The sequence below is a fragment of the Athene noctua genome, chromosome 25, assembly GCF_965140245.1.
Source record: "Athene noctua chromosome 25, bAthNoc1.hap1.1, whole genome shotgun sequence".
Classification (NCBI taxonomy): domain Eukaryota; kingdom Metazoa; phylum Chordata; class Aves; order Strigiformes; family Strigidae; genus Athene; species Athene noctua.
In genome coordinates, this window is record NC_134061.1 from 6,597,089 (window position 1) to 6,622,817 (window position 25,729).

Consider the following 25,729-nt stretch of genomic DNA (forward strand, 5'->3'; position numbering starts at 1 on the left):
CTAGTTGCTGGGGAGCTTTATAGGGGGTGAAGACAGTTGGGTTGCCCCTCTTCACCCCACTTTTCATGGTGTCTGAGACTCCCATCTTAATCCCTTCATGAAACCACAGACTTTTCTGACATGCTGCCACATACCTTCCTCTGCTTCCCTTTCCAAACAACAATCCTGTTCAACCTCCTGTGCCTCCACGGTTGACAGAGCATGGCCCAGCGCAGGACAGAGCATGAGAGGAGAGATTGGCTTTCTCTTCTTACTGTAGTAGGATTGCTGTGAGACGGTGACTGTTAATGTTGTCCCTACTTACCTTAATCCTTCTCCTAAAATTATCAATCCTTGCAGCAGGGTTGTGCAGGCAGGAGGTAGGACAGCTCGTCTCTGTCATCCAGGCAGAGGCGTGGTTATAGAGATGCTCTGCCCTGGGAAAGTGCCATGAGGAGCCCCTATGTCAGAAAACAAAAAAAAAAAAAGAAGCCTACATATGTACTGGCAAACAACACTGGTGTCGGTAGTAGAGAACAGCTCTTGGTAGTACCGTCCCCATCATGAGACATTTGGGGATCCTGCTGCAGGGATGGGAGCAATCACAGATTCAGCTGGAGTGCTTGAAGCGTCACTAGGAAGTGCCGCATCTCACAGCTTTGCACACACCTTTATGCTGCTTGCAAAGAAAACTTCCCAGATACACAACCTTATGGAGGAGGGTGTGAAACGTAGCAGTGCACCGCCAGCTCGGCAAAGGTGCTGTTCTCATTTATTGTCTGGGTAGACAGGTTCCGTGTGGCTACCCGCCTCTCCAGAGCCCTACCACATCTGTGTCTCCCTAGTCCTGTGATGTTATGGGAGTGTTTTTCAGGGCATGGGCTTGCACCTCCCTAATATTTGTCCCAATGGCCAATTTGGCCCCAGTTGGGTTCTGGAAATGTGTTGCTGAGTTCCTCTATAAAAGTTTGTGTAATTGCATTTGGGAGGATCAGGCTGGGCGTTAAACTATGCTTAGCCTGGAGGGTTGTGCATCCACCAGACACCAGAGAGGTGTGGGATCTGCATCCTTGGAGGTCTGCAGGGCTTGGCTAGACAAAGTCCAGCCATCCTTTTCCAGATGTGACAGCCACCTGTCTTGGGACAGGAGGTTGGTCTAGAGATCTCCACAGGGTCCTTCCCAGCAACATTTCTGTGAGATGTTTGCTTGTGCAATGCATGTTTGGTTATCCCTGACTGTGGGAGCATCCTCCAGGCCATGTGCTGGGGTCTGCCTGCCACATCCATGGACATTAGAGCCGTCGAGGAGCAGTGAGTGAGCCCAGGCAGAAGAAGGAGTGTGTTGGGTGAACGCTGGGTGCCTGGGCACAGCAAGTTCTTCATCTTTTCCTTGATGCTCAGTTCACTCCCCGCAGCCGGGCTGCACGGCCGAGGGCTTCGGTAAAGCCTGGGGGCGGGACGGTCCTTCGCTCCGTCCACCGTTATGATTCCATACGGCACCGTCGAGCATCCCGGGGCCGGTGTGGGGACTTCCAATGCCCCGCCCTGCCCTGCGAGCCCTCCAGGCCCCGGGGCTGCCCTCGGAGCCCGCAGCGACGGAGGCTCTCGGGGGGGCGCGACCCGGCGCGGGGTTGCCCGAGGGCTCGAGGGGCCGGCGGGTCCCCGGGGAGCCCCGGGGGTGCCCGGCGCCGTCTGCCACGGCCTCGCCGGCGGCTGTGGGACGGGACGGGACGGGACGGGAGGAGGGGGCCGCCCCGCCTCCCGCTTAAAGAGCCGCGGCGCCGGGCGGCCGCGCAGCGAGCTGCGGAGCGGCACTGCCCGGCACCATGCGCTCCGCCGCCGCCCTCTGCCGCATCCTCCTCCTCCTCCTCCTCCTCCTGCCGCCGCCGCCCGCCGCCGCCTACTTCGGGTCAGCGCCGCCCGCGGGGCTCGGCCCCCGGCGCCGCCTCCGCGTTGGGGCAGCCCGGGGAGGGAGCGCGCAATGTCCGCGGGATAGCGCCGGGGGACCCCGGGAGAGAGCGCGCAACGTCCGCGGGACAGCACTGAGGGACCCCGGGGACGGAGGGCGCGATGTCCGCCGGACAGCGCTGAGACACCCCGGGGAGGGAGCGCGGATTCTCCGCGGCTGCTCTGCTGAGAGGGGGCGCGGAAGGTCCGCGGGGTTGCTGGGCCCTGGGGAGGTCCTGGCCGGCGCGCAGCGACCCGCAGCCGCTCGGAGCGCGGTGCGGGGGGGCCCGGCCGGGCCGCGCACCTGCAGCGCCCGGAGCAGCGCTGGCACCGCGGGGACGGCCGGGGGGGCTGGGCCGGCGGGCTGTGGCGGGGGAGAGGGCTGGGAGAAAGGGGAGAAGGTGCTGGGTGTCGGCAGGACCCCGCGCCCTGCTCCGGGCACCCCGGGGAAACACGACGAGGGAAAGGTCAACGTGTGCAAGAGTGGGATGGAGAAACGGGGTGGGAGAAGCTGTTAGTTGGGAGCAATAGGGAGACAGACCGGCTCTTACACTCCTTGAACTGCTCCGTTTCTGTTCAGGATGTGAATTAACCCCGGTAGTTGCGGGCTTTGATACGTCTCTCCAGGCTGCTTCGCTGGAGGGAAGAAGGGGGGAGAAGGGGGCTGGCAGAGGGAGCCGGGGCTCAGCAGAGAGGTGGGTGGGATGCGGGTGCTGCGGGGGCCCACGGGCAGCAGTGGCTTAAAGCCAGCCCGGAGATGGGGGGAGCGCTTGGGCGCAGAGAGACAGAGCTGATGCTTCACCCTGGGATACTGTGTGGGATCCCTTGAGCACAGTTGTCCTGGGTCCATGTCCTTGTAGCAGGTTGGGTCAATGCAGAAGTGTTTTGTTTTGTTTTGTGTCCTGGGTAAGCTGCTTCTCAGGCAGGTTTTTCAGAGTCTCTGGGGTAAGCAGAGCTGTTAGTGGATGTATCACAGTGAGTGCAGAAGAGACACAAACAGTAATACATTCAGACCCTGCTGTGAATGACTGTAACACTCAGGACAGATCTGTGCTGACTTACACTTGTGAAGGGTCTTGGTCCCTCTCCATTGATCCTCCCATCACATGCCAGACACTTCTTCCTACCCTCCCTTGCAAGTGTCTGCTGGCCTGGCACCATTTACCTAGCACAATGATTGGTATTTCATTTCTGCAGCAAAGCTTCTTTAAAACAGCTGGATTTTAAGTTCATTAACTGTACCACTTAGCCTAACTCATATCTAAGCACCTGCTGACAGAGGAGGACTCTACCTTTCTTGGTCATCCACACATGCTCGGTAAAGGAGTTGTCTTGCAGGGAGCGTTTGGCTTTTCAGCTACAGGGGTGTGTGCACAGGACTGTACTCTGGAAGTGAATGTGTTTGTGCTTCCCTTTCAGATAACTAACACAAAGCAGTTAGTGACTATTGCTCAAGCTGGACTCTGTTGTTAAAGCAACAAAATTTTGTGACAATGATCTGTTTGGTATAAATTGCTTTCTGGGCATGTGAAATCTGGATGTGTTGCTTCTTGGACCTGAGGCTGTAGTTTCACTTTTTAACGTTTTTTGTCTTGAGGAGTTTGACACAGGTGTGTCCTGTGTATTCTCACCTCTCCATTTAAAAATCACAAAAAGGAATACAAGAAGGAAACTAAAGTCTAAGAACTCAGTGAGTATTTGGCGGTGATTAATAATTTGGTATGTAGATGCTTTCAAATACAGATTGGAGTCAGTAGACTAGAGAGGAATTTGAATATTTTAGAAGTCCTGATGTGAATGCCTGATATGGCTCAGTTTGGGAGAAAAGCCATCTCACATCCAAATTACTGCTGAACTGGAGGGGAACTTAGACCCTGGTTCAGTGGTCTACCTCTAAGTTTTGCCAAACAGGAGGCACACAAGCCAGATCTTTGCTTTCCAAACACTTAATCGAGAAAACCTAGAGATGTAATAAAAAGTGAAGGAGGATTTTGGGTGGCTATCTTCAGAGAGACACCCTGAACCCCTTCTGTTGTGTACAGTGGATTTGGCAAGGTGAAGTATTGCTGTTTGACAGCTGTGAAGAAAATGCCAAGTTTGATTTGGCCAGAACAAAGGTAAGGCAAGAAATGTATAGGGTAGTCCAGCAAAAATGGTCCAAGGGTCCCGGAAAGATGAAGATCAACTATAAATATAAAAAATTAAGTCTCCCCAGGGTGAACCCAGCCTTACAATGGAGAAATAATGGCAGCTGGATCCGCAGAGGGCTATGTTGAAGTCTGCTTTTAAGAGGGAGGCAGAAAATAACCTCTGCATGAGAAGTGGTCTAGCTGTTGTTCAGGTTATGTCAGGCTTGCCTGGCTCATCAGATGTCGGGTACAGGAGTGGCCGTCCCCCTGTGTACAGACAGTGCACACCGCTTCCTTTGTGCTTGTTTTGTTTTCACCTTTGCTTCAATCCTCCCCCATGCTGCAGCCTCCTGTAAGATATTCCCTGCTTGTCTTAGCCATGCTTTTTCTTTCAGGATGTGCAATTCCTTGGGCAGGTGGGAGTCTCTCTAGACCTCACTGAAAGTTCTCAACCTCCTGTTGCCATCTTAGGGGCTGTGTTTCAAAGTGAAAAGTGGCTTAGGATGTGTTGGAGGGCAAAGAGCTCCTCACAGAGTCTAAGAGGGTCAGAGGACTCAGAAAAGACCCACCTCAGGTAGGACGTTGCTGGGTAGGCAGAACCTTGAGAAGATTAAAGCCTTCTCCTGGGGAGACCTCCATGGAGCAGGCTGCAACACGTCTCATCCACGGGCCAGTCTGACCCGCGCTCCGTGGGCAGTCAGATCTGCTGGAGCGTTGCTTTATAACTCATCCTGAAATACCTGTGGTAGGTGCAGAGGCACCAGGCTTCCTGGAATTTCACATGATGTGCTGTCTTGATTCACAGCTCCTTTTAGTTCAGCCTCCCTGTGTCCTCTGTATTTACTGCTAGTTCTACTCCCATCAAAGTCAGTGGCACAACTGTTGCTCATCTCATGATGTAAGAATTTTTTTGGTCCCTTAGCGAGTCAAACCAACACGACTGCAGGGGTATTGAAGCTTGGGCTTGCATAGTTTTGAATAGAGCACAATATGTCAGATGACATCTTAATGTAAATATGAGACATCATATTCCAAACGTTGCGTCACCTCCCCTGTATCCTTCTAGAGATGTTGTGTAAGCTTTGTTTTTTGTCCAGCTAGCCCAGTTATCTACATTCCTACATTTGCTTTGGTAACTGTTTGGTATTGCGTTTCCCTGATAAATCTAATGGACCAAATCTACTACAAACAGGGGCTCTGCTCTCCAGTTCTGAGTGCTCCTGGAAAGTTTTCTGAAGATGTTTCTATTCCTGTTGAGCTGATAAATTAAATGCTCCTATTACTTACAGGCTGCATAATAATTCCTTAAAGTACAGTACATCAGGAGGGTTTGTTACAGCATTTTTTTTTGCATTGTCAACCATACAGAATGCTGGGATATTTAAAAAGGGCATATTAGCACAAAGAGAGCAAAAATGGAGAGGGAAGGCAACTTTGAAAAGATGGAGTCTGTAGTGATTGCCACAGCAGAGATGATGTGGGACTACACATGCATTGAATAGGTAAGGGCTTTTCACAGACGCTTTTTGATTACCTTCAGTTCCCAAATTCTCTTTAGTCACTATTTCAGAGTATCATATTTTCTAAAAAATTGTCCCACTCGATGCTGAGTGTTTCATGTAGGGAATGCTCCATGAAACGTGTGGGAATGTGGCCAGTCCAGAGTTAGACTGAAAAATCTGAGCTCCCATGTAATGATTGACCGGCCTGCATTGGGGTCGCAGCAGGGAGTGCACTGCCCCCGAAATGAAGAGCTACATGGAGATATTTCATGTGACTGAGTTGAGAGGTGGAAGGATTTAAACCAAGTATGTCAGACAGTGGGAACCCAGAGCAGGTAAGGATGAAGAACCTGGTGCAGTTAGAGTGACCAAGTCAACTGGTGCACAGGCAGTAACTGCAGTGGTTCCCAGCTAAATCCTCACACCACGTTACACATTCCTCTCGTCCCAAAACAGCCAGCTCTTTTGATGCAAGAATTCTCTATGCTGTTCTCTGTGGAGTTTCAGGAGAATTCTTTTAAAAAGATGAGTCTGTATCTGGACACATCATCTGTTGCTGTTCCCAAAGAGGGTTTGCAGCAAGCAGAAAAGCCCATTGCAAAGGATTCCAACTCGTAACCTCACAGAAACCTCACCTGAATTTTTAATTCAAGCTCATTTTGTGAGGAACAGAAAGCTTGATGGAAAACCTGGAGGATAACAGGTATAAAGACACTTGCCAGAGGGTCTGAAATGAAAACTTTGATGGAGAAAAGTAAAAATCTTTAAGATAAATAATTTATCCAAAGAGGCTGCTTAGGGGATTTCTGCCACCTTCTCTGTAGACAGCGGGTGATACAAAGCATGGGGGACCATCGCATTTAGTCAAGTACAGCACTGCCATCCCAGGGACAAGTACTGAAGATTAAATAGTGCTGCTTCTGAAAGGATTAAAACTCTGTTCCGCTGAGCTGCCAGGGAGAGAGGAGAGCTGAGGACCTGTTGTGCACCGTGGTGGCCTTGGTTTGATCTGTCATTGTCCCATATTCTCTGAGACTTTCCTGAATGCTTGTTGCAGCTATCTGTGGGGTGTAGATATTTCTGTGGAACATGAAAGGCCTGTGAAATCAGATATGGAGTAATGTTGTGGCTCCCTTTGATTTTTCTCCTTACTTGGGAGAGGTAGAAAAGGCATATTTTTAGGGGGTTTTAAGACCTTTCAGATCCAGAGGACATTGGGCATTGCACAGGAACAGGCTCTCATTAAAAGTCTCTTAAGCAGCTGGAATGTGGCTGGAAGGAGATTAAAGGAAATACATGTATTTAGCAAAGTGCTTAGACAGAAAAGTAGAGAGAAATAAAAGTTTGAGAACCTTATTGTTCTTTCAGATTGCTAACAGGTGTGCATTAATTCAAAGAGTTTACTTTTTTTTTGCCATATGATCTGTAGATAATAAACTCTAAATCATCTAGAAACGATGTGCAGTTTGCCTAACTGCAAATATCTGCATACTTTATATTTAATCTTGTAAGAATGTTCTTTTACTGTGATCTTGATCTGATCCTATGTTAGTTTTACCCTAATAAAACACAGTTATAGTCAGAGCCTGCAAGCCTCTACTCCTATGGGTAATCTCAGCTGTGTCTGACTCTGAGAGTGGCTTCTGCTCCCAGCTGTGCCACTGGTCAACTGCCTGACCTTGGGCAACTCCTTTAATGTCTCTTCCGACGTATCTAAATTGAAAGTTATGTGAGGCACTAGTTTTGAGAGTTTTGTCTGTGTACTGATCTTATGCAATGGATCCCAACCTCTGTAGGAGCCTCCAAGCACAGCGGTATAATTTTTTCATGCTGCCATTTACATGTCTTAGGTAATGAGTGTGATAGTTCATATGAGGGAGACTTTCACAGAAAGGTATATTCCAGGTAACTTTAGCCACATGTCTTAGATTAAACTAATTTACTGCTTATTTCGTTTACTCCTCAGTGCCTGATTTCTATCTGGTTATTTTTGTCCTCCATTTCTAGAGGAAAACCAAGTTACTTTGTGTGTTGTAACTTTAGAAATTCCCAAATAAAAAAGAAAAAAAACAACAGAAAACGAAGTATTAAGTTAAGTTTGCCTGTGCAACCAGCTATTTATGTAGGGTGCTGTATTACCTCTGTCAGAATTTAAACTGTTGCTGGATCCAATTTTAGAAAGTGTTTTTCCCCGTGAAGCTTTTGCTTTGTGTAGTGCAAAAGATGCCTTAGACTTGGTATCTTTGTCCTGTGTGTGGCCCCAGGCTGTATTTGCTATGCACTAAGAGATTGCTCTGAAAACGTAATAAAATTCTTCAGAGGTTGTTTTTATGGTGCCTGTCATTATCCTGTTTGAGTTTTCCACAAATATTAATATCCAGCATTCTTCAGGGTCTGGGGAATGGCAATACCACTTTCTCCCAAATCTCACTGGCCACTGGCAGGTCACAGGACATCCTTCAGATAATCCCTCTCTAAGACTGTAGGAACAGCTGTCCTGGGTCAGACCAAAGGTTCATGTCGCTTCACGACCTGGTTTCAACACGGGGTAACAATATACGTGAAGACAAAAGCATAAGAAGGAGCAGGGTAGCAGATAGTGATGCTCTCTCAGAACACTCTCCAGCTTCTGCCAGTCTGCACCTCAAGAATTTCCTGTGTCAGAGTATCTTTGTGTTCAGTGGTGCCTTAGGAATGTTTCTTCCAGGGTTTCGTATGAATGCATGTATGCTTTAGCATACCTAGTGTCCTGCATTAAGAAGGGCTGCAGGTTTAACTACAGCCTCTGCACCCCATTTAATTTATTTTTACTCTATCAGTTAATAAGTTAATACAATTCCCCTTGGTTCTTGTATATTAGAGGTAAGAATAATCTTTCTTTACTTGCTTGCAGGTCAGTTATGATTTTATAATCCTGTTCTAGCATTCCTTTTTCTCCTAGTGGAAATTGTGGAAGATTTCCAGTCTAGCTATTTGTCTTCATACACAAACTATTTTGAAAATCTGTCAGCTTCATCAGTCCAAGCAGACTGTAGCATCTGGCTTATCCTTGGTCTTTCTGTTCAACGAATCCTTCAGAGTAGGTTTATGAGGCATGACTGGTTTCTACAGAAGCTGTGTTGACTCTTCTCCACTATTCTCTGTTTAACCTTGTCCACTAATTCTACTCTATTCTTAGAGTTTCTAACAACTTGCCCAGTACAGCTTTCTCCTGTTCTGTGTAGATCATCACATCTCATAAACATTTGAAGATCTGTTTGCCTCCTTTTCTACGTTTTATACTCATGCAGTTTTAAGCAATATCTTTTGCACCACGTTTTCCTTGCGGAGTCAGCACTTCAGATGTTAATACTTGCACATCCAGTGAGCTACAGAAGAGCACACAGTCTTGACTTTACAGTTGCTACTTGAGGAAATGCATCAAAGCCCCTGAAACTCCGAGGGAAGCTCAGTAACCCTTAGTTAAATTGTATCTGCTTAAGGTCTGAATTTCTGACTTCAGCTTTCGTCCTATGGGTCTTACTTTGCCTTTTTTTAGTGGTTTGGTAAACCACTAGACAAAAGCACTGTCTACTGTATCTTTTCCCCATGAGAAGGGATTAATGGATTTTAGGCTGATGTTCTAGCCCCTTGAGATGAGCATGTATAATGACAAGAACAAAATGTGAGCAGTTTCTCTGTTTTATTTCCAGTTGAGGTCATACTATTGGACTTCTTGGGAAACAGAGACACCAAACCTCCACACTAGAGCTCCTGATGCTTCTGAAGCCCCTGTGAAAAGGAAAGGCTGAGGACTGACCACATCTTGTGTAGGAAGGAAATGACTAGTCTAAATAATCAGTAAAGCTACTACTGCTGTCTCAAAAATATCTGATAAGGGATGAATGTCAGTTTAGTTGGGATGGAGGACACTAAAACGAGGATGAAGACTGGCAGGACAGGAGCTCTTTTTGTTCTGAGAAAGGATTTTGGGGAGTTAAGATGCTCAGCATGGGTGGTAGTTCTGTTGGTGTGTGGGCAGTCAGTAGCTTAGTAGACAGGAGTTTAGTAAAATTGCATATGTGACTTGCAAGCAGTGAGTAATTTCAGTGTTGTTATATGAGGCTCTTAAACTCCTCTTTCCAGTGTCAATTCACTTTTTCTTATTTCTTCTGTTTTGTGAACTTGGGAAACTTTGCTGCATGGGAACACAGATACTGCCTGGCAAATGGGGAATAACCACATCTTACATTTAACTGGTTAGCAAGTGAACTTCCTGGGATGTGAGCGCTGGAATCCCACTACCAAGCAAAGTCTGGGGCTCTGGCTTTCTGGGTGAGTGCTGGTATTCCCTCAACTCACGTAATAGCAACACGTCTTCCTGAACACAGCAGTGTCCCAGTGAGTTTGAACATCCCTAAGAAGTCAAACTTTAGTTGATGTCCGAGCCTCTACCTGCTCATGCTGGAGTTGGCACATCTTGGACTTCAGAGCTTGTACAGAGCATGTGCTTATGCACCCAGAGTAATACAGCTTCAATGAATATGTATATCCGTTTTTAAGCATCACAGTGAATCAGGCAAAACTGAGAAGCTTTCTCATCATGTGTTGATCTCAATCACCTGGGTCAATCTTTTGTCCCTCACCACAGTTCTTCCAGCTCAGGACTGCCATGTCCTTTGTGCACCGGCTGTTGCTGCCCAATCTGGGGAGTGTTTGCTGCCAGATAGGGCTTTGAACTTCGTAGTATGAATTGCTCTCTGAAGCTTATCAAGCTGTGTTAATTCCAGTTCCTTGGGCTGAACCTAGCCCCAAATATCTGTCTCTGTTTCCAGTATTGCCTGTTTATTTCTTGGCTCTCACTGGAACATCTCATGTTTCTGTCCCCCAGTTCAGCAGTGACCACAGAATTAAGAGATTCTTCCCACCCACTTGGTTTCTAAGGTTTAATACTTGCTGTGTGATTCACAACGATTCCTTGGGTTTTGGATCGTTTGCAGGTCTCTGGATGACTTCCATGTGTTAGCTAATTGCACGTGTTCCTAATTACGGACGTGTGAGTGCATCTGAAGGTTGTAGGCTACTGTGAGAACAAATGCAGAAGTGCTGCGGGGACAGGTCAGCTGAACTGTGCTGTAACTCCCATGCCTGGGTAGACTGGACTGACTACAGAGAGATCTAGACATCTAGCTCAGAAATAGATGTCTATAGAGTATGTGGAGAACTAAAATCGCAGCTGTGGTGCTTGACTTGCATCCTCCATAATGAAGATTATATCCCTGATAAGAGTAGGGTCTTACTTGAACAGTTGAGTGTTAGAAATACCCGTCTTTGGTGGAGCCAGGTAACTTTTCATTTTGATCACTTCCACTGATTAAAATTCTTTTCCCGTGAAGTGGAATGTGGAAGACAATGTGGACACTTGTCATGTTCACTGGCACAGACTTTCCTCTGTTCTCTCCACCAGCACAGACTGGCATTTGCTGTGCTGAAACATGCACCTGGGAACAGGTCCCGTCAGACCTGGTCAGATAATTTAGCTGTGAAAGAGCCATGCTTTTACAAGGAACCCAGTGATGGTGCAGAGGGGAAGAATGTCACTTCATGCATTGCTGTGGGGAATTGCTTGCTTGGCATTGTACCAGCTTACTAACTCCTGTCCATCGCCACCTGGCTTCGTTTGCTCAAGCACTGAGCTGTGCAGACAAGATGATGGAGAATGGCTGTACCACTGGTGCCAGCAGTCAGAGATGCATCTTTGTAGATGCTTCAGAAATTGCTCCTGGTTGCATTCCTGCCTCTCCAGCTTTGCTAGTCTGACTCCCACACCCACTTCATGGAGCCACCTAGCCCAGTTTGCCTGACTGGGGGAGAGGAACAAGAACCAGCTGGCTCATCTATACGTCCAGGTTGAACTACCTGTGGACTTGCAAAGGAAAAAATGGGGTTGGGGGGAGAGGTGTAGTCTGCATATATTAATGCTGGGGACAAGATGTGTCCAAAAGTAAAGGTTCTAGGACATTTCCATTTATCTGTCTGGTTTTTTGGGGGTCAGGGAGTTGAAGCACTCTGTGATTCTTACCTGCCTGGCAGTCAGGAGAGGCACTCCTGATCACTGTTGTGCAAATCCACGACTGTTCCCCATTTGTTTGCAGCCTTCAAATCTTGCATCAAAGTTAAATAATTTCTCTGTGTTTACAGGCATCCTAAAGATATTAAGGGAGATAAATTCTGCAAGAAAAATATTTTCTTGCCGTGAAAAGTGAAACTGTCTCAAAATTTGTGAAATTTTTCAGCCAAATTACATGTAAACACATATAAGTGCATTGCTGTTGCATTTGGCAATACATTTTTAGTTGACCTTTCCTTTAGTTTTTCAGCAAGAAAATGTTTTCCAGCAGAAGTCATGCTTGCTCTAGAAAGGTGGTTATTGATAATGTCTCTCCACTGGTCTTTCCTAGCTATGTGTCCTGTCATGGTACCAGGGCACACCAAACCCTGGAAGGACGGTTAATGCTTTGTGGAGTTAGCACAGAGCTGGGACATACAGTGATCTGCAGCACCACTGAGTAAAAGAGATCTCTGTGTGATGGTGAATGTGCTGGGAAGGAAACAAAACTGCAGGGGTGTGAACATGTTCTCTGCGTGGAGTCCTGCCCAAGGTTGCTGGTGGCAGCACACAAGCATTTCTTCTTTCTCCCCACAGGATTAGTCTGCTTTTTCCCTTGGTGTGTGGTGGAGATGGGATACCCCTGACCAGCAGCTTTCTGAATATCCTCCCCCTGATCGCCGTCCCTCTTCCACGACTGCCCTCTTCCAGACCTCACTGCCTTTTCCGCTTCCTTTCAGCTTGACCGGCAAAGAAGCTCTGACCCACTTCCCATCCCTGGGACCCTCGACAAGCTCTGCCCAGGGGAAGGTCCACGTGAAGCAGTGCGACTTGCTGAAGCTGTCCCGCAAGCAGAAGAGGCTGTGCCGGAGGGAGCCTGGCCTGGCCGAGACCCTGCGGGATGCCATCCGGCTTGGGATCATGGAGTGCCAGTACCAGTTCCGCAGCGAGCGCTGGAACTGCAGCCTGGAGGGAAGGACCAGCCTGCTGAAGCGAGGTACAAGGTAGTCTTTTGCTTGCAGTATAAAATCTCACTTGGTGCTGTAGCCCCTGGAATATTCATCTCAAAGTGGGGCAGGAACCAGGTAGTGCGGAGATCATGTTTTGCCTAGGAATGGGAGCTGTGGAATTTAGGGCCTTTTGCCACAAAATATGCCTTATTCTCATCTTTCCTGCGCTGCTTGTCAGGGATTGAAAAGTAGAAGGAAGTTCACACCCTTGGCTTGTGGATTTTTGTCTGAAACCAAAGTTTCCGAGACTGACCATCTTCCTTGGCTGGCGATCAGGGATAGTACTGCGCAAAATAAGGGTTAGTGCTTTATGTCAAGGGACATTTTAAGAAAAGACTCTTGTTAGCTTTTGGGATGTTTTTGTATATAAATCTCTGTTGTTCTCAAACACAGAATTTAATCCTAATTTGCTGTTTGAAAAACTTTATCAACATTGAAGTATTTCAGTACATGTTGACAAATGTCTCCTAAGACTCTTTCACATATATTTGGAGTTTCTGCAGAAGTTCAGAAGGAGCATACAGAAGAGCCACTGGTTTCTGTTTCACAAAATGCTTTATAGGAAGAAAATGTCCTGTAAATTCTGTATCTGAGGTAGGAAGGAGCATAATAAATCCTTCAAATTATAAGAACTTGAGAAAAATAGAATGAAGACAGACCTTATTTCTTAATGAAAGAAGAGCATGCACATAGACTTTACTAAACCTGTCCTCATCCAAACAGTGCCTGACCAGCTCTTACTGAGTTTCAGCACTTCAGTAATGTTTAGTAGCATTTACTAAGTTTCAGTCTTCAATAAAACTGAATTTCAGTCCTTTGATAAGGTTTAGTAAGTTAATGTTTTTAAAGGGCCCTGAATAAGCCAATATTAACTTTGGTGAAATTAAAATGTTAGTTTTAATTAACATTAGAATTTAAACTTTTAAATATTTCCATTTAAAATTATAAAATTTTATTAAAGTAAATATTAAGTTAATATTCTTGTAAACCAGCACATGCAAGATTAGATTTGCTTCACTGCAACGCTTTTCTTGTGAATTTTTTAGCACACTGTAGAAGAATCTGTCCATGATCATTTTGAGTGACTTTCTGACATCTGTACCTTCATCAACCTCAAGGAACTTGAAAATGACAATTGAATAATCCTCATCTTCACATAGCTGGAAAACATTTAATTATCTTGTGGTGGCATGCCTCAACATTTCCATGGACTCCTGACTGACAAAATAAAATATCACCTGTAATTTAAAACCTGTTTTGGCAGATGAGGATAAGTGTTTGAAAACTTTTATTACACAATCTTAAGGATCAAATGATGATTTAATACAGAAAAGTATGCTATATACATCTCCTGTATGAGAGGACAGTTGGCGGGAAGCAATTATTAGTTTTCATTTTCCTTTAACTTGCCAATAGGTGAGTTTCTTTCACAAAGAACATGAACACTTTCAGCTGACACTTCTGATATATTTCTCCCATATTCTTACTGCTGTTTTGTTGCTGCCTTGGAAATTGTTGGTCAGACAGTGGACTATGCTCCTTTCACCCAAGTAGTGATGAAGAGTTTTAGAAGTGATTAAATAATTTGATAACACCCACAGCGTTTGTAACAGTATGGCTTTATGAGTGAAAGGGGTAAAAAGATCATGTCCCGGTGAGATGGTTCATTTTTGTAACAGGTGAAAAGCCACACTTAATCTGTAGTCACAGCTGAAAAACTGCTACGACTGATTCAGATCAGGGAAGCTTTTCCTGTTTCTAGAGATGCCGCCATCTTTTTTTCCTCTAGTTACATGCTTTTAGTAACTAAGAAAAAAATGCCAAGGGCTGATTTATTTCACAGTCTGCACTATTTGTTGTTTTGCACTGACACTCTGGATTCAACTGGGAAACAACTTTTGCATAACCTACAGCTCGTCTATGACTGTTGCAGTCACTTATGATGGGTATTACTCTTCAGTGATCCATGAAAATAGATTTAAAATGATTCTGTGGAGAGCTATTTCAAGCCATCTTGTTGCACAGTGACTGCTGGTGTCTTTATAAAAAGTTTGTAAAGCAGTAATGATCTTTTTGTTTCCAAGGTGTGCCATAAAGTCAGTCAGTTGTTGCTGGTCAGGTGAGCAGTATTTCATCTCGGACAACATGGTGACTGGGGGAAAACAAATACCTGTAGCAAAGACAACTCAAATCCAGTCACTCAGAAAAATCCTTCTTCAGAAAGGAGCATGCTACGATCCTTCCATCCATTAATCCATTGCTCTGCTTCATGTTAGTTAGATTCTTTGACCTTGAAACAGTGGTTTCAGTGATGCCATGAGGAATCTAGGAATGGTATAGCACAGGAACTGTGGCTCAGAGACATCAAATTTCCATCACTGGAGATTTTGAGAACTCGATTGGACAAAGCTCTGAGCAACTTTATCTGGTTTGGAGTTAGCCCTGCTTTGAGCAGGAGGTTGTACTAAAGACCTTGAAGTCCTTCCACCCTGAATGTTTCTACAATTCTATAGCTTTCTACTATCTTTATTGTGTTGAAAAATTGCATTGAAAAATCTTTGACCTTAAGTATTTTTCCTTTGGCAGAACCATCACATAGCTAAACTCCTCCTATTATAGTTTTCCTTGTGGTCTAGAGCACACCACACCACAGAACAGTGTCTTGCCATTGCAGCAAACGTCTTTCCATATTTATAGGCTGCTGAGCTAAGAAATAATTCCAGAGAGCTCAGGGGAAGACTTGGACATGTGCAAGGTCCTACCAGGGGGAGCCAGCTTGCTTCAACATCTTGAAATTCAACTGTGTGCCGAATGTTTACAACCAAACTGCCCAGCAAAGACATCTGCATTTAGATGTTCCCCCTTGAACCGAGTGTTTATTTCATTTAGTCACTAGCAACACAGTCAAAGGGGTCAGGAGAGTGACTCATCCCCAAACCAGACCCTGACAGCCTGGGCATTGGCTCCAGGCTCCGCTGGCTGTGGTGACAAGAGCTCCATTGACATGGTTGGAGGGTAGATGCCCAGGACACATGGAGAAACCTCTACTTAGATCTTCTTAAATTATGCTTGTTGGAGCTGATTTCTGCTCATTTGTGCTGCGTCCTACTGAAAATCCAGCTCCAACAGCTGCTCTGGTGCTCATTGTTATTCCACACGGGCTTAAGGACCATTCAGTTTTTCCTTTACTCATGTGATTTGTGAATTAAACAATTAAATTGTGGTCAGTCCTCATGACAAAGTAGACGGAATCATCTTAGACTTTTCCAACAAGCATTTGGCAGCCTGGTGACATTGAGCCTTTGCCATAAAAGGAGGTGGGAGGGGGGAAAAAGAAGGAGACACTTTGAAAGTATGCTCGTTATCTTCAGTTACTGCTGTCTGCAGTGGCCTGACCACAAGCAATGGTCTCTGATTTCAAGTGAGCTGAAATCTGGCCAGCACTTACGTGGAGTGCCACAGAAGAAACCAAGCCATCACTGGTCAGAAATAGCAGAAGCAGTGTGGTATTCCACAAAGTCAGATTTAGCAGGGTGTGTGGAGCTGACTGGCACTTCTAGCTTTATATGGTATGGGAAAGTGTTTCTAAAATGCTTTCCTCTCTTCTGGTATCAGGATGTCAGCTAGGATATTGGGAATCTGGTAAGCATTTGGAGATTAGCTTTTCTAAAACTTTCTGATGGATTTGGTGACGTTTTTTTCATTATTCTTCCAGTATGCTGAGAGTTTTTATCGAGCATCATCAACCAGAGAACTTAGTTGCAAATTACTTGTCCCACCAACAACAATAGTGAGTTAGAAGTAGTTTGCTGATTGATCTCCTTGATCTCTTCCACATTTTCTTGTTTCTCTCATTCACATCCATACCGTTGCTAGATCTTTCATCTAAAATTCTGTAATTCCAAAGAGGTCTTAGGAAGTCTGTATTGAAGTTGCTAATGCAGCCTCTCCATTATGTCCATGATTAGTAATTTTTTCATTCTTCATTCTGATAGCTATCAGAAGAACTCTTTGTCCTGTTCTCTGGTCAGATTTATGGTGACCTCACTCGGATCTCAGCAGTCAGTGGTCTGATCTATTATTACAGCTGGGTGGGAATTCTTTGAGGGAAAAGAATGATGGAAACATTTGAGGTTGGACTGGATGAATTCTAGAGGTGCCTTCCAACCTATACTCAAAACAGGGCTGGATGCAAGACTAGATCAGGTCTCTGGTTCTCTCTCTCTCTTCCAGTTTTGGAGGAAACAGATTTGTTTCCTTCTGATGTGGAAGGAAATTTGGAATTTTTCAATGTGGAATATTTTTGCTTCAATGTGTTTTCTTCCAGGCAATGTACAAGTGCTCTATTTTTCATAAACCAAATTTTTTTTTTTTTTGCCAATCTTATCTATTCCTGCTCACCAAGCTATTGATCAGTCACCTGTCTTTCTCTTCCTAGCAGTACCTCATAAACGGTGGACTTGTTAAGCAATTTTCCATTAATAGTTTTGTTTTCTGAAAATAATCTCTAGAGGAGATATTAAGATTTTCCCCTGGATTAAACATGAGAGGAAGTAAGTAGTCAAAATAAAATATTTTGGTGTTTAGGTCAGGTTTGTGTCAATCAGGATATTCTGGAACTTCTGTGGAGCCCATCAGTGTCATATCAACATACCCATTCCTATCTGATCTCATGTCTTCAGACTGAATTTTTATGCAGGCACGGTACTTTTTTTCCTGGTTAAAAGTTCATGGTGTGTCATGGTCACATACCCCAGAGCAAACATAACCAAGCTGGGAAGCCTGCTTTAGGAAGGAAAATAGCTTCAGGAAGTATCACCGCAGTCACTGGGAGTAGCTAATTTACAAGGAAGTCAGAAAACCCACCCATGTGTGGGAGAGTTGGCCTTCTTGCCCATTATGTCCTTCAACATGGAACCTTTCCCAGTCAAACTACATGTGATCTTTCCATATGAAATACTACTACTGTGCCAACACAGTCCTAGTTAAAAACATTTTTAAATAACGGGTCAGATTTTAAAAATATTTTTTAAGCTACAACATGATTTCGATGATGGTCTCTATTCACACCTATCAGCTCTGTGGTGAGGATGAGGACAAATGGAGTTTCATGACTGTTGCTTTTTGCAGTTGATTTTCCCAGGACTGTTTGGCTGTTGCCACCCATCCGTTGATTCACGACTGGTTGCCTGTCTCCATATTGAATCAGTTGCAGTCACTAGGAGAGACCAGGGTGTTGAAACCAGTTACTTGATCATGTCCCAGTTACTTGAAACATGATATTGAGTTTCTCTGCTAGGAATGGTGTGCAGGTAATGGAAGAATTTTGTCTCTGTATTTCTAAGTATCGCTCTTGGTTTTAGTTCATGGACAGTCAAGAGAGCCAGTGAGGTGGATGAATACCTGATTTTGCCTTTCCTGCTCCTACCCTTTCCTAATCTTTCTCCTGTGCAGGTTTTAAGGAAACTGCCTTCCTCTATGCAGTGTCCTCTGCAGCGCTCACCCACTCCTTGGCCAGAGCGTGTAGTGCTGGGCGCATGGAGCGCTGCACCTGCGATGACTCCCCAGACCTGGAGAACCGCAAGGCCTGGCAATGGGGCGTTTGTGGAGACAACCTCAAATACAGCACCAAGTTCCTGAAAAAATTCTTGGGTCAGAAGAGGATTGGAAAAGACCTGCGGGCCAAGGTGGACATCCACAACACCAATGTTGGCATCAAGGTGAGGAGCTGCACTAGCAGGCCTAGAATGAAGTTAGTACTCAGTGCAATTCTAACCCATCCTCAGCTGAGGCTGTTTGTGAGAGGGGTATTCACTGCTCCTACTCACAAACCCGACCTGTTTACCTCTGTGTCGTGGATCTTACAGTACTGAGAGATCCCTGGAATGTCTCCTGAACTCTGGTGTGAGGAGCGGCCTGTTGAGTGGCAGAGTAGCATCCTGTATTATCCTCTAGTGTTAACATGGGCTGAGTGACAGCAATATGCAGCACAGTAACGCTGTGAAATGCAATGGCTGAATTACTCTGTGGGTTATGCCACAGCCACAGGGAGCTTTGAGAACAGCTAGAGCCTCAGAGCCAGTGGGATGTGTGAAGTAGATTAAAGGTTGACACTCTCAAGGTCAATTATGAGTCTGCTGATGATTTGCTATGAAACTAGTCATGTCAGGGACATTAGATCAAACATTTTGACCTGTATGTTACAGGATACTGACTTATAATAATTTTTCTATTTACTGAGTCCAACTACTTGCTCAATTAGAGCACTGTCTTCATTTTGAATATGCCAAAGGGAATCCACCACGCTGGGCATTGTCAGTTTTATGGTTGACTACCTCTGCTATTCCAAATAGGCTTAGTAAGAATTTCTGTAGTATTCATCCATTTGTCCTCATTCAGTCTTTCTACCCTCTGGCTCACCAGTCAACTTTGTAGCCATTCCTCTGTTTTGTTCTGGTTTTTAGTTTTTCCTCTTTAAAATAGGAGTAATACCAATAAAAGTACTTCCAGGCTGTCTGCAATCTGAGATGTTGCCTCTACCCAGAACTAGGCTCATGGTCCTGGCAGATAATGAGTCCCACTTCTCTTCCTCATCAGGCTGTGAAAAATGGTCTCAAAACCACATGCAAATGCCATGGTGTCTCTGGCTCATGTGCTGTCCGGACATGCTGGAAGCAGCTTTCACCTTTCCATGAGATTGGGCGACTGCTGAAGCTGCGCTACGATGATGCCGTCAAGGTCTTCAGTACCACCAATGACGCTGTGGGACACTCGGAGCTGGCTGGCCCACAGAGACACAGCCATTCTCCCAAGCACCCCGCTTCGCCCCGCTCTACTGACCTTGTGTATGTGGAAGACTCCCCCAGTTTCTGTCGTCCCAGCAAATACTCCCTGGGAACTGCTGGGAGGACCTGCTCTCGGGAAGGCAACTGTGACAGCATGTGCTGTGGACGAGGCTATAACACCCAGAGCCGTCTGGTTACCTTCTCCTGCCACTGTCAGGTGCAGTGGTGCTGCTATGTTGAGTGCCAACAGTGCATGCAAGAAGAGGTGGTCTACAGCTGCAAGCAGTAAAGACAGTGTTAGAGGGTCAAGACAAGTCCTAGAGTACAAGGAAGCAATAGGGAGAGAGAGACACGATTCTCTGCTGTGGGGTGAGGGCAAAGGCAAGCACCAAAAATGTCCAGTGCTCCTATTATCTCAATGTTGAGATCCTCTGATCTGAGGAGAGCCTCTGTATGAGGGTTTTGTCAGGTATCGGATCAGGAAGGAGGGGCAGAGAGCCGGGGTAATGTGGGAACAGCAGAGACACTGAAGCAGTCAAAAATATCTCTTGAGAGCTGAAACCTGTACTCTCGTCTGCAGGAATATCTCCCTCCTCCATTCCACACTTGCACTTATGTAAATGTGTTGGGGTGGTGACACTGAAACACTGGGGGTTTGTGCCCTGGTTCCTGGAGAGAAGAGAATTAAGGGACCGGGAAGGCAACTAATGAGAGACTGGATCCTGATGTCTCAGGGACAGCTGTGTTCCTGCACCAAGGCAAAATGACTCTGCCAGTGGGGGATTTTCAGTGCTGTTCTCTGGGACCTGGTTGAAATCTTTCTGCTTTGAACTCAAAGACACATTGTTGAGTAGTTTCATTGTGATGCAAGAACTGTGCCTCAGAAATACCAGTTTACAAAGAAATGAAGCTCATGTCCATCATCTCCCAGGTCTATAGTTCGGATGTTAGGATACAAGTGGGTTTTAACCATGTTTTAACCTTGCTGTATGCAGGAGATCTGGAATTGCCTCTGTTACAGTGAATGAATCCCAGGGACTCAGCTGAGGTCTGTGAAGTTACCCCTCTACAGCATGGTGTCTTGCAGGGGGTTATTTTACGGTGGTGGATCCAGGGTGATGGCGCCAATAATGCATCTCTCTTCCCCTGTCCCAATCAAATTATCAATTATCTTTTTGTTTTATGTGTACCACTCTGCCCTGGTGCTGAGGTGCATCACATCCCACAGTTCTGCCCTGTGCTAATGACAGGTGAAACTTCTGAAACAGAATTAGGAACCGCAGGAACTGGGGAATCTTAAAAATTTGCAAGTTACGAGTGACAATCTCTGCACTGAGAAGTTGAATGTATTTAGACAATGCAGGCATCTGGCTGAGAGAAGGTGACCTGGGGGAAAGAGCACAGTCCATTACAAAGTTGTGATCCCCTGATTTTGAGTCATGTTTTTCTAGTTAGCTTTAAGTTGAACACAACAGAAACAGTCTGTTTTGTTTCTTTGGCTGTGTTTCAGAGAGCAGTTTTGGGAATGGCAGTGAGGCATCCCCTGACCTGGCCACGGGGTACACATAGATGTGTGTGGCACAACCTGTCTGGGTCTTGAGGTGTGTTACAGTGCTTGGCAGCGTGTTTGCCCACTCCAGGGCTTTTTCTGGTTAATCCTGCAGCAGCAGTTAAAGCATTTATACTGTGAGCAGCTCTGGAGAGTCCCTGAGTTAACAAAGCTGCTGTATTTACTCAGTCTTGGTAATGGCTATAAACCAGCAAGCAGGATGCCTGTGTGGAGACGGGCTGGTGCTGAAAAGAATGCTTAAATCCTTAAGATCAGATCAAAATTCACTGTCAGTGTAATGGATGAAGATGCTGGTTTGGGTTGTCTAGATGGACTAATCCATAGGCTGAATTGAGCAGGCTTTCAATGGGATTGAGTGCTCCTAACAAGCAGTAAGATCTCATCTGTGTGCTCCAGCTCTTGAGTGTGGGTCTGCTAAAGTCAGGCACCTCATCTGTTCATTTACGTGTGCGTTGAACAATTACTTTGCAATGATGAGTGTGCACTTACACTCTCTTTGTCTTGACCTTGTTGCCCTTTTGTTTTTTACAACTATTTTAAATTTTTTCTTCATAAAAGGATGGAAGGAAACTGTCTCAGAGCAGATCTAGCCATTAACTGGCTGTTTAGAGCCCACTAAGACCTTCCCTTTGGCTAGCTACAGGTCTTTTAATGGGCTTATTCCTTTTTATCCTTTTTCTGGCTCAAGTTGACTTGAACTGAATTAAAGTGCTTATGACAGACATAATGCTACAATAGGGTTAATTGGCCTTATTTTTTTTTTTACCTCCTAAATACCCAAGAACTTAATATTGAGCAGACCATTATTTACATGTTGCTTTTAATCTTTTTGGAGTTGAAATCTTCCCACGAGTCTCAATGTTGATCACCCAATGAAAATGCATCCCAAGAAGTTAAAACTGGTATCACAGGTGAAGTGACAAAGGAACTGCTCTACACTGTTGATGCCAAGCTGTCTGCCCCACTGACCTCCTGGCTTGTCCAGCACCAGGGAGGATCACGGGAGGGTTATTTGGGGATCCCATGCCATTGCGTGTGGCATTCCCATTTAAACAGGGACTGGGAGTCAGTGGAAGCAGGGGGGAGGCACAGATGGGTCCCATTGTTTGGGAAGCGAGTGGAGGAGACACCGCTCTGTCCTCTTGCTTTTATCAAAGCTGCACTTCTCAGTTGTCCACTGGCCAGTAATTTCTGGGCATGCACAATCCATTCTCCACACCCAGATGTCATAATTTGAGGGCAGCTAGGATGCTCCTGGGTGCTGGAAAGTGTTCTTGATGGTCTTGTTTCTTTTTATTTCTTCTTTGGCCTAATGTTAATGAAGTGAACTAAGGTGGTTCCAGCAGACACATCACTGCAGGTTGGGATTCACGCATTGTGCAGATCAGGCAACACAACCTGCACAGGGTCACTGCAGGCAAGAACTCAGGATATAACTGGTTTTCAGTGGCTTAGTAAGTTCTGTCTCCAGCCTTGCCATAAAGTTGTTTGAAGAAGAAAAAACACTTCTGTAAACTCCTAGTAATGTTAGCTGGGTCAGTGTCACCTGCTGACAGCTGGATCCCAGTGAGGGCCGTGAATCTGCTCTCTTGTTTCTTAAAAGAGCAGGCTGTTCATGTTACTTCGAGTGTTAGGTCTTCTCTTAAGGGCTTTGTGTTCACTGACCTCCAAGTGGCCCTGCTGATCCGCGTTGTGTTTGGCTCTTGCAATAGGAACTCTCAGGCTGCACACTGGGAGCAGGTCTATGAAGCTCTGATGTGCTCCTGACCCACAAATCCAACTTGGACCTGTTGGAGGGGATCTACCATCCATCTCACACATAACTGAAAATCTGTTTTCTCCCATTCCCAGTAACTCCAGTAACAGTGTAGATGTTGGACCTTGGATGATGTGGCTGTTGGGCTATAGGCTAAACAGGAGCCTCCTTGGACCTGGCTGGTCTTTGTAGGGCCCTTGGGGTACCCTCCAGGTACCTGCAGAGTGCACTCATTACAAAGTGAAACTTCTTTTTGCCTTGCTCAGACTCACTCTTCTGTACTATTCCTGTAAAACAAGAGAGGAAAAAACCACATAAGAACAGACATGTTGGTAAGTCTTTTAGTCTTCTCCAATGACCTGGTCCTGCTCTGCTGGGAGTGTGAAGGGAAATACGTGTTACTAATACTTTCCATTTTCCTGTGAAGAGCATTTCAAATCTGTAGGCTAGTTCTCCCATCTGAAAGGCAAGTCTGGCTTCCACATAGCAAAAAGTGTTATTTTAATACTACCCTTTATCTGGCTCCAAATCTTGCAATGCTTTCAGCAGTAGGTGAATGTATTTCAGAGGCACGTTAGGTGTTTTGTACAACAGACTCAAAAACAAGACCAGAAGGATGGTAAGATGATTATTTAGGCAGAGGACTATGGTCAGACTAGTAGAACTTGCAAGCTCAGTTATTTGGGTCCTTTGCAGATGAAACACTGATGTCAGTGGCAACCAATGGTCAGGTTTGTGGCAAGGGGACTAGGCATCTTTAGGCAACTTGATCAAGCCCTTTCAGCACAGATATTTTGGACTGACTTGGTTCTCTGTCACTCTTTCAGGCAAAGAAGACACATTTAAAGCAGGATTAGATGCTGCTTATTAGCACTTGAAAACGATCTTGAGTTTTGTGTGTGTAGCCCATGTCGTATGGACATTTCTGTTCCTGAGGTGGTGTCACCAAGTCCCCTGCCACTGAAAACACTGGCGTCTGTGAAATGTGCAGGGATTACCACTAGCAATGGAGGTTTTTAGCTGTGATCTGTGTTACCATTTGAATTCTGATCTAAAACTCCGTGTCTATTCCATACAACGCCATTGTCCAGTCTTGTTGCCATCAACTATGAGGTGGAGCTGCCCTTTGTCTTAGGTGTCAGTTAGCACAGTCCCATGGGGATCTCACAGGAACCTTATTGAGGTCAAAGATTAACAGAAACAAAGTAAATTGAAAGGTGAGGTTGTGCCTGGAAATCCTGGCACCACACAGAAACTGTTGAATAAGAACTGTACAAAAAGATATTTCAGGGCAAAATTGAGAACCGTTTTTTCATGTACCAAAGGGGACTTTTGCACCTGAAGCTCCTTGCCCTGCATGGCTCAGAGCTGCTTAAGAAACCGAGAATATGGAGAAGATCTGATGAATAGATGGTTCATTCTCTGGTATCCTTGGGGTGAGTTTGGGCTCAGTGGAATATGGAGGTTTGGCATTTGGCTGCAGTGAGTTCTGCTGTTAGCTGTTAAGCCAAGTCTGGACAAGGAAGTCCTCTGGCTTTGGTCTGCAAGGTTAACTCAAAGCCTATTTCAACCCCTCTCGGCCACAGCTGAAAAGCTTTCTGTTCAATCCCTGCCAGCCAGAACAGGCAGCCTCTCCGTCTGGAGACCAAACAATGAAAACTGATGGGAAACAAAGTGCCCCATATGAGGTCTGGGGAGAAGACTTGGGCATATTTTGAATTTGAGACAACACTGATATCAGTATTTTTGGTATCCTTCAATACTAAACCTTTTAGAGTGAACAGGTTTGCATGAGGCAGATAGCTTGGTTGTTTGGGTGTTTGTTTTTTGTTTTTTTTTTTTTTTTTTTTTTGTAATTCAGTTGTCCAGGGTTGTTTTATCACTCAAACTTGAGGTACACTGAGTTGATATTCAGAAATGTGATTTACTTCAAGTAACAGCAGTGGGAGTCTTTGTATGACCAAGAAGCAAAACTTGAGTCTCTTTGGCATTCAGTATTCTTGGGCTTGAATTGTTTTTTTTTAAAGATTCAAGAGCGAACATCATCTTGAGCAAAGCTCTTCTGCCACCTCCTGGAGATATGGCATGTGAAGACCTGGGCCTCCACTTGGTCTGTGTGTGACATTTTTAATTATGCTGCACATCTTACAATGTACTATAAATCCAGTGGATGTGCTGCTTTGGTCATGTGTACAAAGAAGTTACTAGAATGGCAGGCTGGAGGTATAAGGGATCGCACTTGTCTTTACTTGGAAATCTTTTCAGCAGCAAAGGTGAAGGTTTATGCCCTGGCTATAAAAAAAATATTTTCCAAGTACACATGTACCCCAACATGACTATTGCTGGTAAAAATCTGAGCTGCACATGCTTTCCTGTATAGTTTTTTGATTCAAGATGAATCCTTTCCTCTGTACCTAAAACCCAAGTAATCTGAGAACAGTAATAGCTTTAATACTCCCAGCTGGCTGGGATCCTCACTACCCCGCAAGAGCTACTCTGCAGACACAGGTTAGTCTCTGTTCCTGTATATACTTCCTAGTCCAGTTTTTATTGCCTCTCCTGGTGTGTTTTGGTGCTGGGCTTGGTAGCAGTGGATCCAGCATGCTGACTGCAGGATGAAAATAACAGTCCATCAGAAAAGTTCTAGTGAAGTGTATAAAGTCCTGGTGTGGATGGACCCCACCATCACCAGGTGAAGAACTGAACCTGTTGGGAAGAAATCACGTATCTGGAGGCTGCCTCATAAAATAATTAGACACCAGTAATTCCTTGAAGCTTAACCAGGGACCCATGCGGCGCTGTGGCTGTGATGGAAGAGCAATGCAATGCTGGAATCAGGGGTGCTTTATTAGATCAACAAATAGGGCCACGTGAGCTAAGAAAGACTGATGAGCAGAGTAACAAACCCCCTTCATGCAATAGCCACTTCTACACCTTGTGTAAGACTGGAAGGCCAATTTGCA

The 25,729-nt window shown here is 45.4% G+C and overlaps 1 protein-coding gene across 1 annotated transcript; it reads left to right on the forward strand.

Annotated features, from left to right (window-relative positions):
* Positions 1 to 12,392: 12,392 nt before the first annotated feature.
* WNT9B (Wnt family member 9B) lies at positions 12,393 to 19,729 on the forward strand. The gene is made up of 3 exons (XM_074926903.1): positions 12,393 to 12,642; positions 18,110 to 18,375; positions 19,253 to 19,729. Exons 1-3 carry the CDS (start codon positions 12,567 to 12,569, stop codon positions 19,727 to 19,729), a joined length of 819 nt encoding a protein of 272 aa, XP_074783004.1. The 5' UTR covers positions 12,393 to 12,566.
* The last annotated feature ends 6,000 nt before the right edge of the window (positions 19,730 to 25,729 follow it).